General features: G+C 44.5%; 1 protein-coding gene across 3 annotated transcripts in view; it reads left to right on the top strand.

Annotated features, from left to right (window-relative positions):
- Positions 1 to 15,193, top strand: part of LOC106654883 (protein Skeletor, isoforms B/C) — a 63,246-nt gene that overhangs the window by 8,419 nt on the left and 39,634 nt on the right. For 2 of the 3 annotated variants that reach the window (XM_014374985.2, XM_014374983.2), the window contains exons 1-2: positions 5,044 to 5,413; positions 6,948 to 7,362. In XM_014374985.2, the coding sequence (XP_014230471.1) occupies positions 7,287 to 7,362 (76 nt within the window). In that variant the 5' untranslated portion in view covers positions 5,044 to 5,413; positions 6,948 to 7,286. Of the gene's footprint in view, positions 1 to 5,043; positions 5,414 to 6,947; positions 7,363 to 15,193 lie in introns of those variants that run through there. The other variant, XM_014374984.2, reaches the window with a different exon arrangement.

The following is a 15,193-nucleotide window of genomic DNA, read 5'->3' as shown; positions in this document are numbered from 1 at the left end:
CTCATATGCCCAAGCCAGGCAAAATCTCGAGAAAAACGCGATCAAAGTTTCGAAAATTAACATGGGCAACATAGGAATTTATGAACTTTTGAGCTACATTTACAATTTATGAAAAGAAATCAAAGTTCGCAGAGGAATGATTATATACAAATTGTAGAGAAAGTTCTTATCTTTCAAAAACCGTGTCTCAAAGTAGAGGTAGCCTGCCGTTTTTTCAATATTTTTTTAATAAAAGACGCGAAAACACGACTTTTTCGGCTCGTTTTAGGGCTAGCAGACGACAAGCCAGCTAACTTAACCCATGTTACTGCGCGAACTCTCAATTGACTAGCGTGTTACCCGAGGGAACCTTCTTAAAGTCAACCTCTACCACTAGATGGCGAGTCTACCTTCACAAGTTAATCTGCAAGTGGTAAAGTCAAAATAATTGTATAAGTCAAAGCACTGTTTCGGAAAAATATATCCGTTTTCTTCGATTGATGGCTGATCATATTGAAATATTAAATGGTGTAAATTATTGTTTCTTGTATCCTGAGCCTGAGTCATCAAACAAAAAAAATCCCAAACGCATACGTGACGAACTCGAATCTGCATAATAAGTTTCAATAAAGAATGCAGCGTGCAAAGTGTTACCGAGAAATGCTGTTGTTGTTGCTGCTGCTGATGCAGAGAGCTGCAAATGGGAAAAGGAAAACTTGTTTTGAAAGTTATAAAAAGAAATCAATAAACCGTTCCCGTTGCTTTCTCCTTCCCTCTTGTTTTCTTTTTTCACCTTGCTTTTCTCTCTCTCTCTCTCTTTTTCTCTTTATAAATGTATATATACGTGAAAATAAATGTTGAACGTGCACATATAAAGCTTCGCGTTGCTTGCATATCGTTTGAATGTCGTTATTTATGTTTTATTTACCCTCTGCATTCTCATCGATGCGCTCTATGCAGCATAAAAAACGGAAAAATCCGAGGGGAAAAAAAAAATGTAACGCAAAATTCCAAAGCTTCGCTGCGCATGTACACTTTTGCTTTCGAAAAAAAAAATACCCAGTTGATTAGAATATTAATCGTCTCCTTGACTGTATACCGCGTCTGCCGACTCTTGGAACATTTCAATTTGAGGCGTGCAGAGAGAGGAACGAGAAAGAGAGAGATATCTATTACCTCCGCGCACGACCTTAGTAGTAGTAGTAGTATATACATCGAGTGCTCTCTCGACGATATATATTTCACTGCACGTAGTAGCTAGGTGTACTCTCTCTCTCTCTCTCTCTCTCTCTCTCACCGTCGTTTAGAGACATCTCGCGTGAATTTCGGGAAAGTCTCGAGCGCCCGCGCGCCAGCTACTCTTATCGCGGGGGTGGTGGATGGTGGATGGTACGGAGCTTCAGCGCAGCTCTGACGTTATACAGCGAACGACGCTGCCGTGATTGCGCGCGGCTGCTGCCATGCACCAACCAAGCTCGCTCGCTCGCTCGAGCGGTATGACTTTACGCGGCAATTTCGTCTCGAGTACGATCGTGCGGCGCTGCGCAGCTCATAACGCACGATGATAATATTAAGTAGACCCACGATTGCGATTGCATTTTTTTACTGCTATACGCAGCTGCGAACGAGCCAATTTGTAAATAATAAATATTGCTCGCGGATCATCCTGCACTGCGTATAGGGAGGTGGAGTACATGCGGCGTAGTACTACCGCAGCCGACCGTGATATATACATTCATCGTATGATATATATAGGCGCGTATCGCTGCGAGGGTGGGTAAGCGAGCGAGCAACAGTGCTCGGCTCTCGCTGCCTCTTTCCGATGTTATATAGCAACCCCCCTCTTGTGCCCTGAGCCTGTGTGGTGCGCGTGTGTGTGTTGCGATGCCGCTGCGCCAGTTTATTAGCTGCACGCCGGTCACGTGTCGCTCTCTCTCTCTCTCTCTCTCTCAAAGGATATTAAACTTCTGCCTCCTTCGCAATTCTCTCGCTCTCTCGCTCCATATCTCTATTTATCTCGACACACGATCACGCGCCTCTGGTAAATAAGTGCGAATCGTATTTTTGCAGTTTTGAGTGTATTGTCGGGCGCGTGCTATGAGCGATGAAGTAATACGCCGTTTCCGCACGCGATTCCTTTTGGATGCAAAATGTATCGCGTGGCATTGGTATTTAATAATTTTCAATGCGTAGGTCAAGTATAAATAATACATACAATAACCACAAAGAGCACAAAAATCAAAGTGCGAATCAACTCGTTACCTCTAGGATTTACCTTGCCACGCGGTTCTTAGGACAAGGGTGAGGGTTAACTATTCTACGCGTGGGTATATGTCTCCTGTGGGCCTTCGATCTATACTCAAAGCAGGTCTGGATGCAATAGAATTTTTCGAAACCATGCTCTGACTTATACAATTGTTTTTACTTTGCTGCTTGCAGATTTACACATAAAGGGTATTCGCCATCTAGTGGTTCAAAGTAGTACTATCGAATTATAACGATTGAAAACTGGTTCAATTCAATTTTCAGGTCATTTAAAGTGCCCTTAACATTTGGAACGTAATTATACTTGACAAATCGCCAAAAACACCCGGATTTTAAATTGTCATTTTTTGGTAAATAAGCCATTCTTAATGTTTCACATTTCTATCAAGCTATGAGAATATTGAATTAATTTTGTACAATCTAGTAGTTTCGTCATTGAAGTTCTCTTCAAAACTGCGCTATTTCAGTTTACTGGCATGGAATTAAAAAATTACGAATTTTACATTTTTACACTGTTCGATGAACTACAGCTATCCCGTTCCTTTAAAGTATTACTGAATTACTGATACATCGTGGATACTCTTGTAAAGCCTTACTCGGTCGTTAATTAAAATGTTTCGCGCAAGGGCTGCGCCATTTCAATCACGACTCGCGGAAAAAAATATTAATCCAACCGAACTGTATCTGCATTTGTGTTCAAAGAGGAATTAAAGAATTTGCAGAGGCTTAAAGATGGTTTTTGGGATTATTGAATTTCCTTTATGCTCCGATTGAAAATGATTTTTCAGTGAACGAGTTGGACATTAACGTTGTTCTCGTTTCTTTGCGCAGGACTCGAATCAACACAAGGATGTTTAATCATCGAGATTCGAAAGCGCGCGACAACTTTGATATAATATTCGCTCATTGTGATTTCGATGAGAAGCTAAATTTAATTTTCGATACGATCGCGCTCCTATTTAAATCCGTCGAAAGAATGCGAGTCGGTTCTCCGCTACTCCGATACTGTTTATTTTTTATCTTGAAATTATTACTCCAACTTGGTTTGTTTGCATTTACCGTCGATTCCTGAAATTCTCTAAATTTCTGCCTTACTTTACATACACGATCCGAATTTCGCACGGATTTTATAATGTTTATCGCGTGCATTTTGATCTATCACGCTCGACTGGGTCCAGTAGCAGCAGCAGCATTCGGCGGAGAGCGAGGTGCCCGTGTCGAGGCCGTGTATTGATCGTCCGCGCCGCGCTCTCCAACGCAAAAGCTCCCGAGCACCGCAACTCCGAAGCTCGACTCCGAAGACACAGATTGTGTGTTATAGTTTTCGAAACAAAACGTGCGCATGATAAGTTTTAAATTGAATTCGACTCTTCTTACGAAATTTTCGAGCGGACTCGTATCGCTAATTGTCAATTTATATATCTGTATATTGACCACGGTATAAATAAGGTACAGAGAGTCGATGGAAACGAAAATTCTGAAAATTTCTCGTATTATGCATTATGTACAAAGAGAGAGAGAGGAATCGCGGCGCGAGAACTAATTTGGAATTCAGCGCCTCGCGCCATCTCGATTTCGCACGAGCGAGTCTTGTACCGAGTTAGCCCGATATAAAACATCTTCGAGAATAGTAATGTGTATATACTTGAAAGAAAAAAAAGACAAAAGCGTGAATACAGTCGAGCGAGATCGAAGCGGAGAAAGAAAAAGTATAATATTATTGTTATTATTATTATGGAAGAAAATATGGAGGAAATTGATGCATACGATACGTGTGACGAATGCTTCGTGGGAATTTTTATTGGCTCTTCTTTTCTTCTGATTTACTTCGTGTAACATAAACGAATTTTATTCGGATCAAGATTTGGCATAAGCAGTATAGAAACTTCGTTCTACGTTGCATCGATTAGCTTCGGAGTGAACGCGAAATCAGAGAATTACACGTGGATTTTCGAATGATCTCGAACCATGTTATACCGAAATGTAAAATTAGTCGTCCGGTCATAAAGTCGACGCGATCTGCAGTACCTCGGCTAATCGAATTGCACTTTATAGGTGATGATACAAAGAACAAAGCTCGCGTAATACACGTTTCGGAATTGATAGTGGAAAATGGAAAACTCGTCGATGAAACCAAGCAAATGAAGAGAAAGAGATAGAGATAAAATATATAACACACATTTTAGAGAAAAGCTCAGCAGCTTTGGAATATGATTAACATTCGGTTTGGAAGATGCTGCTACTCCGGCATGGCGTATCACTGCTGCTGCTGCCGCTGCTATACGAATAGAGGTCGGGGGGGGGTACAGCGAGCAAAACCGAGCGGGCATCGCATCGCGCGGCCCTGGCCAGCGCGCATGTAGAGGAGGTTTTCGGCCGAGCTTGCAGCAGCAGCAGCTTGCGCACGCAGCACATTGCACGTAGTAGCATCGGTACACACACAGCGTAATCTGCAACTCTTGCCTTTCTGCGCGAAGGTCGATATATAGGGAGGAGGAGGTTTTGCGGTAGGTAGAGAGGTAGAGAGGGAGGAGGAAAAGGCCTCGCGGTGATGGTGGATGTGCTCGGCGGCGCACATCGTACGCGTACAGAGGGTAGTAGGGAGCGATGCGCGCGTCGCTCGGTGGGTGGAGCCTTTTCTGCCCTAGCGTGCTGTATGCGTGTGTGCATGAGCTTAGCGCGTGCCCGGGGGTTGGATCGCGCGACGACGACGACGACGTCTCTTCTGGCGGGCCGGTGGTGGTCGGTCGAGGCCGCCGTGCTAGCTAGTAGTCGTGTCCGTGGTGTCGAACGCGGTCCGTGTGTCGTAGCTCGTCGCGAGTCGTCGTCGTCGTCGTCGTCGTTGCGGGGCGCGCGCGCGCTCGCGCGTCCGTTCGCGACCGACCGAGAGAACTACCACCAGCGCTCCGCAACTCTTTCTCTCTGTCTCTGTCTCTGGTGTAGGTGTAATTGCGCGCCTCCGATTTCTCTTGATTTTATTTTTTTCTTTCGCGAGTGCGTCGATTCATCGGCACCGCCCGACAACATGCATCGTCTGCAGCATCATCGTAAGCGGACCAGGGAAAGACGCGACTACGTCGTCGTCGTAGAGGCTCGGAGCCGTCCTCGTCGACGTTTCGGCCGACTAAGTTGCGCTGGAACTAGCGAGTACATTTTTCAGAAGAGCGAGGTTCGTCCCCATCCCCTTGACAGTTTAAGTATGACCCGAGTCCGTGTATCCGTGAAAGCTCGAGGGAGCTTTTTCTCGGGAGCTTTTTTCGAACTGCGCCAAAATCGGATAGGCTATAAGATAACTCGAAGAAAATCTTTTCTTATATCCTACATAACGACGCGATGAAACTCGACTTTTACAAATACGATCGTACGAAACGTCATAAATACTCGCGCGATGACACGAGTCGATGTCACGACGCTTAGCACGCGATCACCTACATAAAAATTAATGAAATGGAAATGGAAAAGTAGGTTGGAATTCGTTCGCGAATCTCTCTCTCTCTCTCTCTCTCTCTATCTCTCATCTCGCGATCGTCACGCGACAAGTTTTCCATCATCGAACTCGAGTATTATATTATTATACGAGAGACGGCGTTCGAGTGCATATAACGCGTCCTCGAACGAGCGCGACTTATTCCGCAATGTCAAATAATTCCATCGAATACTCGAAGGCAGCGGCAGCAGAAGCTATCTCCAAGTACGTTTCGACGATCGGAGAAAAAAGTTTACAGAAGAATCTCGGCGCTCTACAAATTGTAATTCGCTGGCAGTCACCAAACTCTCGCGAGCGGCGCGCATACTACTACCATCCGACGCTTCGCAGCAGCTCTTCAGCAATCGCGCAGAGAACGCCAGAGCTCGGGGATTGGATTATTTCGAATTATATACACTCGAAAACTAGTTGGCGCGCGAGGTCGCCAAGTTGACGGAACTTTCTCAACACCGCACAGCGAGCGTATTCATGGTCCACTCGTAGTGTAACATCGATCGCGTCTCGCACTCGGCTGTGCTTACGTAACTGCACTACATATACAGCTATACACAGCTCTCTCGAGCGATCCATAATATCTCGCGTCGCTGCTGCTGATGCTGCTTTGTGTTCGTATATAGCAACGATGCCGTATATAATCCCATTTCGAGCAAACGCCGAGGAATCGAAGAATAATAGCTATACGATCTCGAGTCGGTCCGGAGCAGCAGCAGTCGATTGTATTATATGTGCTTCCTCGGATCGCATCAAGGATTATTATAAACGCGCGATCGATTGGCTGTGCTGCTGCATTGCCACTGCGTCATAACAGCGACTTTGCTTTTCATGCCCTTTCCTTACATATTTAAAGCGTAACTTTCCTCTCACATTTATATATACGCGTATAACGTAATATTATATGCTTATACACGCGAATGTGTGCCGGCAGTCCGGAGTCGAAGGAGGTGGTAAATTACGCGAAGGTCGCACACAGTGGATCTCTCCTCGCGTATATGTCAGTGTGTGAGTGTGTATCGGGGCCTCGTGGTATAACCCAAGAGGGAAGACGACGCGCCGGCAGCGCGTCCGCGGGGGGACTCACTCACTCGCTCGGCAGCGTATACGCGATTCGTAGCCTGGCATCTCCCTCCCGCGGGACTCGTCTCTCTTTTTTTTTCCTCTTTTTCTCTCTGACTTTTTTTTTCTCTCGTAACGCAACCGCACATGTGAATTTTTGCAGATCGAACGCGATCGTCCGGATCGTCCGCAGTGTTGTAGCGCAGTGTCGTTTCCTCGGCCCTAGTGCTCGGCGGCAGTGCAGCTGCGCCACGCAAGATCTCTATCTACGTATCGTGCGCGTGCGTGTGCTTGCGCGCGGGTGTGTGTGTGTGTGTTATCGAAAACCCATGTCACGCACACAAACAACCGATCGAACGCAGAGAAATAATAATAATTAAAAAAAAAGGAAGAAGAAGAAGAAGAAGAAGAAGAATAAAATAAGTAGTGCAAAGTGAGATCGAGGAAAGAAGCGAGTTTATCGAAGCAGCGAACTGCGGACTGCATCATCATCATCATCATCATGACGACGACGGGGTTGCGACACCTTCGGCTGACGACCGGCATATTCATCTTCCTGGTTCTGGCGCTGAGATCTGGTGAGTTTTTTGACGAGCAATTCTTAAATTGACAGATATAACTTGACGGATTTATTTCGAAATGAAACGATACTGGAAAAGGTCACTCTTTACCTCTGATTCGAGATGCCAACCGCGCGAACTCCTTGATGCTACTCCATTTATACTAAATATTTCACTGCGCGCGAAACGCGACCTTGAGCCGCGCGTATATAGAGAAGCGAATTGCTTCGAAACGGATTTCGAAATGTAATTTCACAGTGAGGTAAATTACGTACTTATGTACGTTGCACGTGTAATTGAGTTACGCGGCTGCTGCTGCTGCTGTTTTTCTCATTCATTCCCGAATGATTATTTTTCACTTTCTCTGTATAATCACACTGAAAAATTGAGAAAACATTGTGGACGGTAGTTTTTTGGGAAACAAATATTGTGCCGGTGTTTTTTACCGGGCTCGTGGTCCGATTAACGTCATTATTGCGCTGCAAATACGAGATTTTTTTTTATACTTGTGCAATCGAAACACGAATCGAGTCTCGTCCTTTTTTTTCCATATAGCCTATTATCATCATTGACATTGTTGCTCGTTCCTTACGTACGCCTGCGTACACGCCCAATAATAATCCATCGAGACTCCAGAATTGTTTTTATCATTATTATTATCATCGTTGTTGTAAGCGTGCATGTGGCGCACCGAGTTGTATAATGCCACCGGGAGGTGCATCGGCCGTCGAGACATTCGTCATTGTGCCGAGCGCTGTATATAAAGGTACAGAAACCATGGCCTCTTTCGGGCTCGGCCGTTGCTTCTTGGGACTTTCACTCGCGCGCGCGCGATATGCATGACATATAATACGATACTGCTCATGGGCTGTGCGTGCGTCGTGTATATCTGCGTGTTAACGCATGTATATTATAAATTCAGACGAGCTATCGTGTGCGTTATGATTTTTATTAACGAATGACTAATTAATTCTCGATGACAGGTATAGCGGTTGAGCTTCTCGAACATCTTGTTTGTTTATGAATTTTGGGATCACATCATTATCGTTATATTATTCACAGCGTGAATTTCGTAAGAAAAGTCCTCTCTCAAAATATATATTACGCAACGAGTAATAAGCATCCTAGTTTTACAGCGAAAAAAAAGAAAATTCAATAAGTTATATCTCGTAAGTTTGTCAGAACAATAATACTAAAGTATATACTTGCGTTCGGCCAAATGCAAATTCGCGCGCGTATACGCGAACTTTCTACTGCCGGCCTCTTGGAAAAATTAACGCACGCGTCGTGTAATACCTTTTTTTCTCTTTTTCTCTTTTGCGCGCGTACTGTTCCGATACTGTAAAAAATATATGCACACACACACACGCGCGTAAATAAACACGCTCGCCGATGATTTATTTTACGAAAACGCAAATGAAATTATCGTCATTGTGCGCGATGTTAACAACGATGACAAAAAAAAAAAAAAAANGGCGTATTTCAACACACACACACACACACACACACGTATGCTGCGAATTTTGCATGTTTTCTACCAATTGCTCGGGAATGACAATGTTGCACAATCGCCTCTGTGTACATATTCGATGTAATATAAACTCGAGCTCGAGTATTGATGCGGTGTAAGGCGTACACGTCGAGTCCGATCGCTCGGCCACTCCATTTGCGCGATATTTAGCCCGGGAATTAGCCGCGTCCGAGACACGATCCTTGTGTACGATAGGATGACGATGATACAAGATCAACGTAGGCGGACGCACGTGAAACATTGCCCGGCGAGATTCCGTGACAGTAGAGTGCTTTTATCGGATATCAAAGATTATGTTATACGAAAAAAAACTTCGACGAAAAAAAAAAAAAATAATGCAATATTCTCCATATTATCGCCGCACGAAGCTCGCCGTCGTCGTCGTCGTTCGAATCGAATCAACTGTGCGCCTCGATAATAACGCGCGTTAAATTATAGCCCCGAGTATACGGGCACGTACGCACCATATAATAATGTAATACCGTTCGATCGTCATCGTCGCACGTAATCTACGCGTGTAAAAAACAGCACAAAATTCACTCGCGCCAGTACATATATATATAATATAAACCTCAGTCGCTCGCGTTCACGATCACATCGATGATATTATATTATTATATTGTTTTCTCAGCCTCGGCATCAAGTACACGCACGCACACAGACGGGAGAAGCACCGTAAAGCTCCTCGACGCACGAATTGCCGACGTTTAGCGGCTTACGCGGATTACGCGCGAGCCGAGCTAGTATACAGCCAGAGGGAGAGTGAGAGTGAGCGAATAATACTTCAGGCTGGATTTTCAATACATTAAACGCGCGCGAGGCAAGTCTTATACCGGCGCTCGGGGATACGCGCGGCAAGCACAAAACACCCTTGCCGAGGATTATGCGTATGGTATATATAAATTCACGCAGCGCGTCGTATATACTATGTATCCGTGTATGCACACTGCGGCTCTCTCTATCTCTCTCTCTCTGTATATATCTCGGTTTCACGTGCGTAATATCGATTTTCGAGAGTGAGTGAAAAAGAGAGAGAGAGAGAGAGAGCCTCGTGTAATATCCGACCAATTGAAACTGTATGCGCGTGTGCGTGTGCTTGCAGAGAGACTACGCGCGGCCTTTTTTTTTTCATAACTATTATTTGTTTTGCTGCGGCTGCGGCGGCGGCGGCGACGACGCGAGCCGAGCTTTATAATAATACGTGCCTTTTCATGGAAAACTCCGTGAGCCGGTTCGAATGAGCTTGCAGGTATATATATAATACTTCCTCCTCTTACATACATATATATAAAGCTCTCTTCTTTCATTGTCGAGCTTCTTAAGTTTTATAACGAGTGTGTCTAGTTGAGGGAAAAAGCTCCTCGCTCGTAATCGCGCACGCTGCTGCTTCGAGCTTTTCATAAAGAATAGAGAGAGAGAGAGAGTAGCGAGTAGCTCGAAAGCGCAACGCCCAAAATTGACTAATTATAGCATGGGAGCGGACGAAAAAGAAATAACGTAATAAAATTGAAGCGCGATGTTACGGAATGTAACCCCTAGCTCTCTATTGTGCAGAGCAGAGACTAACTATGTACGCATTAAAATCGCATTAGGTCCAATTATCTTTTTCTCTCTCTCGCTCGACTTTTTTTTCGTTGGTCTTATTTTTCCGGAACTTTGGTGCGCGCGGTTATGCAATTCGCGCATAAAAGCTCCTTACCGTAAAAAGCTTCCATATAACGAGATATATCCAACTGTTTTACATGTTTAAGCTTGCAGCAGTGCCTTATGTATTTTTTCTCGATGACCTTTAATAAAGCTCCCGTTGATTCACTCGCGAGACAAAAACGCGCGTCGCGGGATTACACAAGAGGCAAGCAACGATGCACTTTTTTTTACAAGCTCTCGCGCGCGGAGAAGTGTCGGAATATAATGTTGTCTATGCATAGAGTCGTGTCAGGGAAGACACGATCCCGGATCGTTATAGCAAAAAAAAATGAATGCATTGTTGTTGCGCAGCCGGGCGGGAATCGTGATTTCTTACTCAATGAAGGGATTAAATCTGCGTGGCGCGCCCGCGATGTTCGAGTCGCGTTATATAGAAAAATTCTTCTCTTTTACGAAGAATGAAATTCTACGGGGTCTCTCTCGTGCTCCGCTTTTTCCGCTTCTTTTCTCCTTCTCTCTTTTATTTTTTTTATCATTATTATCTTTTCCTCGCCCGACGTTATCTCTCTCTCTCTCTCTGTCCTTTGTCTTTCAGTTTGCTTTATTTATTTTTCTGTATTTCTTTCCGATCGCAAAAGCTCGTCGCAGCAGCCTAGTGCCAGCTCAGTGGCATGCGCGCAATTGTTTCGTTACGCGTATCTCGAGTAACTGCGATTGCGGAGCTTTCCCAAGTTCTGATTTGCAAACCGAGAGCTCGAAGCTTCATAGCGACGACGGCCGAGCTTTTTTACTCTCGTCGTCGATCATGTATACGCACACGTATACAGTGGTATATCGCGTTCGTGCCAGGCGTTCACCCCAGGGATTAGATCCGGGGAATCCCCCGATCCCCCCGGCGAGCACGGCCCGCAATATACCCGCACACACACGTACGTACGTACGTACAGCGAGTTATACACGCGCATACGCTCGGCTGCAGCGAGGCAGACACACAACTCCGCTGGGCTCTCTCTCTCTCTCTCTCTCTCTCTCGAGCCTCAACGAGTTCTCGATTCTAACCGAGAGCTTTTAGCTACATGTACGTATCAAAGTCTTGCTCACTCGCAGTTTATCTTGTACGAGCGAGAGAGAAGCAGAGCACGCGTGTACAAATATACACGTGTATACTTATTCGACGTAGCATATATACATAATCGGTTCTTTGCGGCGCTTTACTGTGCCTTGGCTATATATACATGTACACACGATATTACACGCAGCGCGAATTCGAATTTCGATATACGTGTGTGTGTGTGTGTACTATGTATGCGAGCTCTTTTCGAGAGACTCGGGCAAAAGCAATTATGTAACGGATGGGGGGAGGGGGGGGCGAAAAATCAAAAGAGAGCTAGAGATGCTAGTTTTTTTTTAATACGAGGAACAAACATTTCTAAACTTTCCCAAATCTTCAATAATGTACTTTTAATAATTTAAATTTAAATGTTTTAATGATCCATGTCTCCTAATTCTACTGTGCGATTGACACTTTTACCTTCGCTGCCCTCTAGATTTCATACTTGGATTAATATTTCTTCAGGGTTTCGTAGACATGAGATGAAATTATATATAGAATAACAATTACCCTTGGTAGAAGTGATCAACATTTTATGCCTAATTATGACTAACGAAAAAGTTACTTGTGCATACAGGAGCTATTAGAGAGCTATTAGAGAGCTACAAAGGGTTCGTTCTTGTGGCCTGATGACTTCTTTTAAACTGACGTGCTTTGACTTATGCAATGATTTCAACTTTTCCACTAGCAGATTTATAAATAATGATACGTTGCCATCTGGCGGTAGAAACTTCAAGTAGTATCATCGTACTTCTACTACTCGAATTTCTACAAGAGCAATGACAAAAGAGATTGGATTATTTATTCAAAAATAATGTTTAACGTAGAGACATCAAAAAACTAAAATCAAAATTCATCCGAAGCACCACAAAAAATTCTCATCGTGCTTTATTTAGGTATATATGCCAATGCGTCACGTCGACGAAAAAAACGCGTTCACGTACAGGCACAGCTCTCTCTCTCTCTCTCTCTAGGATTTCGAGGGACATTATATCCTGATAATTTATTTGCCGTCGTTCGGCGTCACGCGCCAGTGCGGATCGTTTCGAATCCGCGCCGGCAACCCTCGGCTCTCAAAGCGAGCCGAACGCGCGCGTACACTGGAATCTCGAGGTTGGCCGGCTGCACCCGTCTGCTGCTACTTTGGCTCCGTATTGCCTTATCAAAGCGAGTCTACTTTGGCTCCGTTTTACACGACTATATCGAGTGATATATAATACACAAGGCATCGGCGGAACCCCGCAAGTGCCTTCAATCCGGGCGCGCGTCTTGACTCTTCGGCGTGGAACGACGAGCGAGCGGGTCCCAAAGCGCGTAAATAATTATTGCACCTTTTATACCGTCGTGGTGTACATAGTCGGAGCGGCGCGCCGATGCGGTGAGTCGTCGTTCGTCGGTGTTTATTAATCGAAATAGCCGCGCTAAAGGGACCCAAGGGACGAGAGGAAACACGCAAGTCACGCGAACTTGTTGCTCGCGTCTAGTACTACTACATGCCGAAACAGCTGCTGCGCGAAATTTTCTATTACGCTATAATAATATAGTGGGAAATACGAATTGAATGAGACAGGTTCTTGTGAAAAATATATAAGTACGACTTACTTTATTGCATTGGAAATTTTTTTTTTTATATACAATTTATTGTCAAGCTTGCATGATGACGATTTTTATATACCTTTAAAAATATATCGAATAATTCTCAAATCCATCCTTCGGCGAGCAGAGAGTCGTGAATGCATCGGACGACCGAGTGCGCGACGCCGCATTTGCCTTTAAGCTCTCGAGCTGTAACTCGCACAAAAAAAATTAATTAAGAATTCGATAAGAGCCATCGAGGTGTGGTAGATAATTTTCGTTACCTTCCTCCGCGCAAACTTTGACCAAGTACGTGATGGCTTCCCTGCCAATTTCTTGCGAGACCTCGGCCATTTTTTTGATGATCGCATTTTCGTGAATCTGTTCTCCGGTCATCTGCCGAGGAGAAGTTAAGATAAAAAAAATCAGTGTTATCAAAATTGGTGTACTTCTAGGAGCACTTACGAATTTTTCCTTTTCCATCGTGCACGAGGCTATGCACTGGGCCACCTCGGTATCGTTGGACTTGAGCGTCTCGATGAATTGAGCTGTACGCATATCCAAGAATTAATAACAAACATCATCAATCAATGATATCGTGAAACCGAAAAAATAATATTACCCTTGGTCAGGTTACTCTCGGCCAGACAGGCGTAAAAACTCTCGGATACGGGCGAGACGTGTCCCAGAGCGGCGGCCTGCGCACCAGCAATAAACAAACGATTTGTACAATACATCAAAATAAAGGCATAAATCGTCTATACGGGTCATAATTAATTACTCACCAGAACGGCCAGCAGAAAAGCGAAGGTGAAATGAACGATGTTCATTTTGGCTTTTTGTATAATCTACACCGAAGCGCACAAACAACACACCCTTCGGACGGCACGGCACTCGCGCGAATGAGCTGTCCTAAAACGCTCGGTCGTCGTTTTATACGTTCCACGGTTTCGCATTAACAATACATAGAATAGATGCTGTTTTCGGTGGTCGTCGTCGAGGCGGTGGCCGCTGCGACCGAGCCCGCGAAATTATACACTCATTACTTTAATAATTTAAGGCTCGTGACAAATGTGCGCGAGGCCCACGAAGAGCAGCATCGCGAGGATCGTTTCGCAATCTACGTAATAATCATAACGAATCACGAGATTTTTCTGCGGTGCGCGCATCCGGCAAGGTCGCGGCGCGACTTTTCCCATGTGGCTTCGTGCGCGTCCTATTTTGGCGCAGATAAATAAAATTGCTCGGTTTGAATTCGTCTAACGAGTGGTATACGTTTTATACACGTTGATTGGAAATGCGGCTTTAAAATATTTGAACTCGAATAATTTTTTTTTTTTCATCGCATTTGCTAAAAGGAAATAAAGGGTACGTCTGTAATACTCGAATCTTTGATTATAGACCCCGGCTATGGCCGAGTAGATTGCCGAGAACATCCATTAATCGTCGCTTAAAGTACCCCGACGCGCAGTCCCCATAGTGTGTGTGGTCTATACCAGTCTTTAGAGGCCAGCAACTATGTTATACACACATCGGGTGCGCAAAGCGACGAGGCGTCGAGTTATTTTCCCCGATCGAGTACAGTGTGGCGGCCTAGAGTACAGTCGATCGGCCCCTCCTGATTTCACTATTCTGTATATATATGGGCTATTCCACAACAGGTGTTGCAAGCCCAAAAAATGAAGTTGAAAGTAACCATTTACTCTTCAAGAACACAATGAAAAATGAAAATCCTGAAGAGCACAGCCCCCTAGCTCCAACCCTTATGGATCTACAGGGGCTCAAAGTTGGATTTTCATGGTATGAGGATATTCTGTTTCTTACTCTGCTTTTCTGGTGGGACATAAGAAAAAATTTTTAAACCATGTTTTTTCATGTAAAATTTGATGTAGAATTCAAATCTGTACTCAGATGAGACATTAATAACCTCAAAACCCCTTGAAATAGAAAGTATGGTGTAATAGGACATAAATGTCAAAAAAAAA

The sequence above is a fragment of the Trichogramma pretiosum genome, unplaced genomic scaffold (assembly GCF_000599845.2).
Source record: "Trichogramma pretiosum strain Unisexual culture from Peru unplaced genomic scaffold, Tpre_2.0 scaffold23, whole genome shotgun sequence".
NCBI lineage: Eukaryota > Metazoa > Arthropoda > Insecta > Hymenoptera > Trichogrammatidae > Trichogramma > Trichogramma pretiosum.
This window is presented reverse-complemented; position numbering and strand designations above follow the sequence as displayed.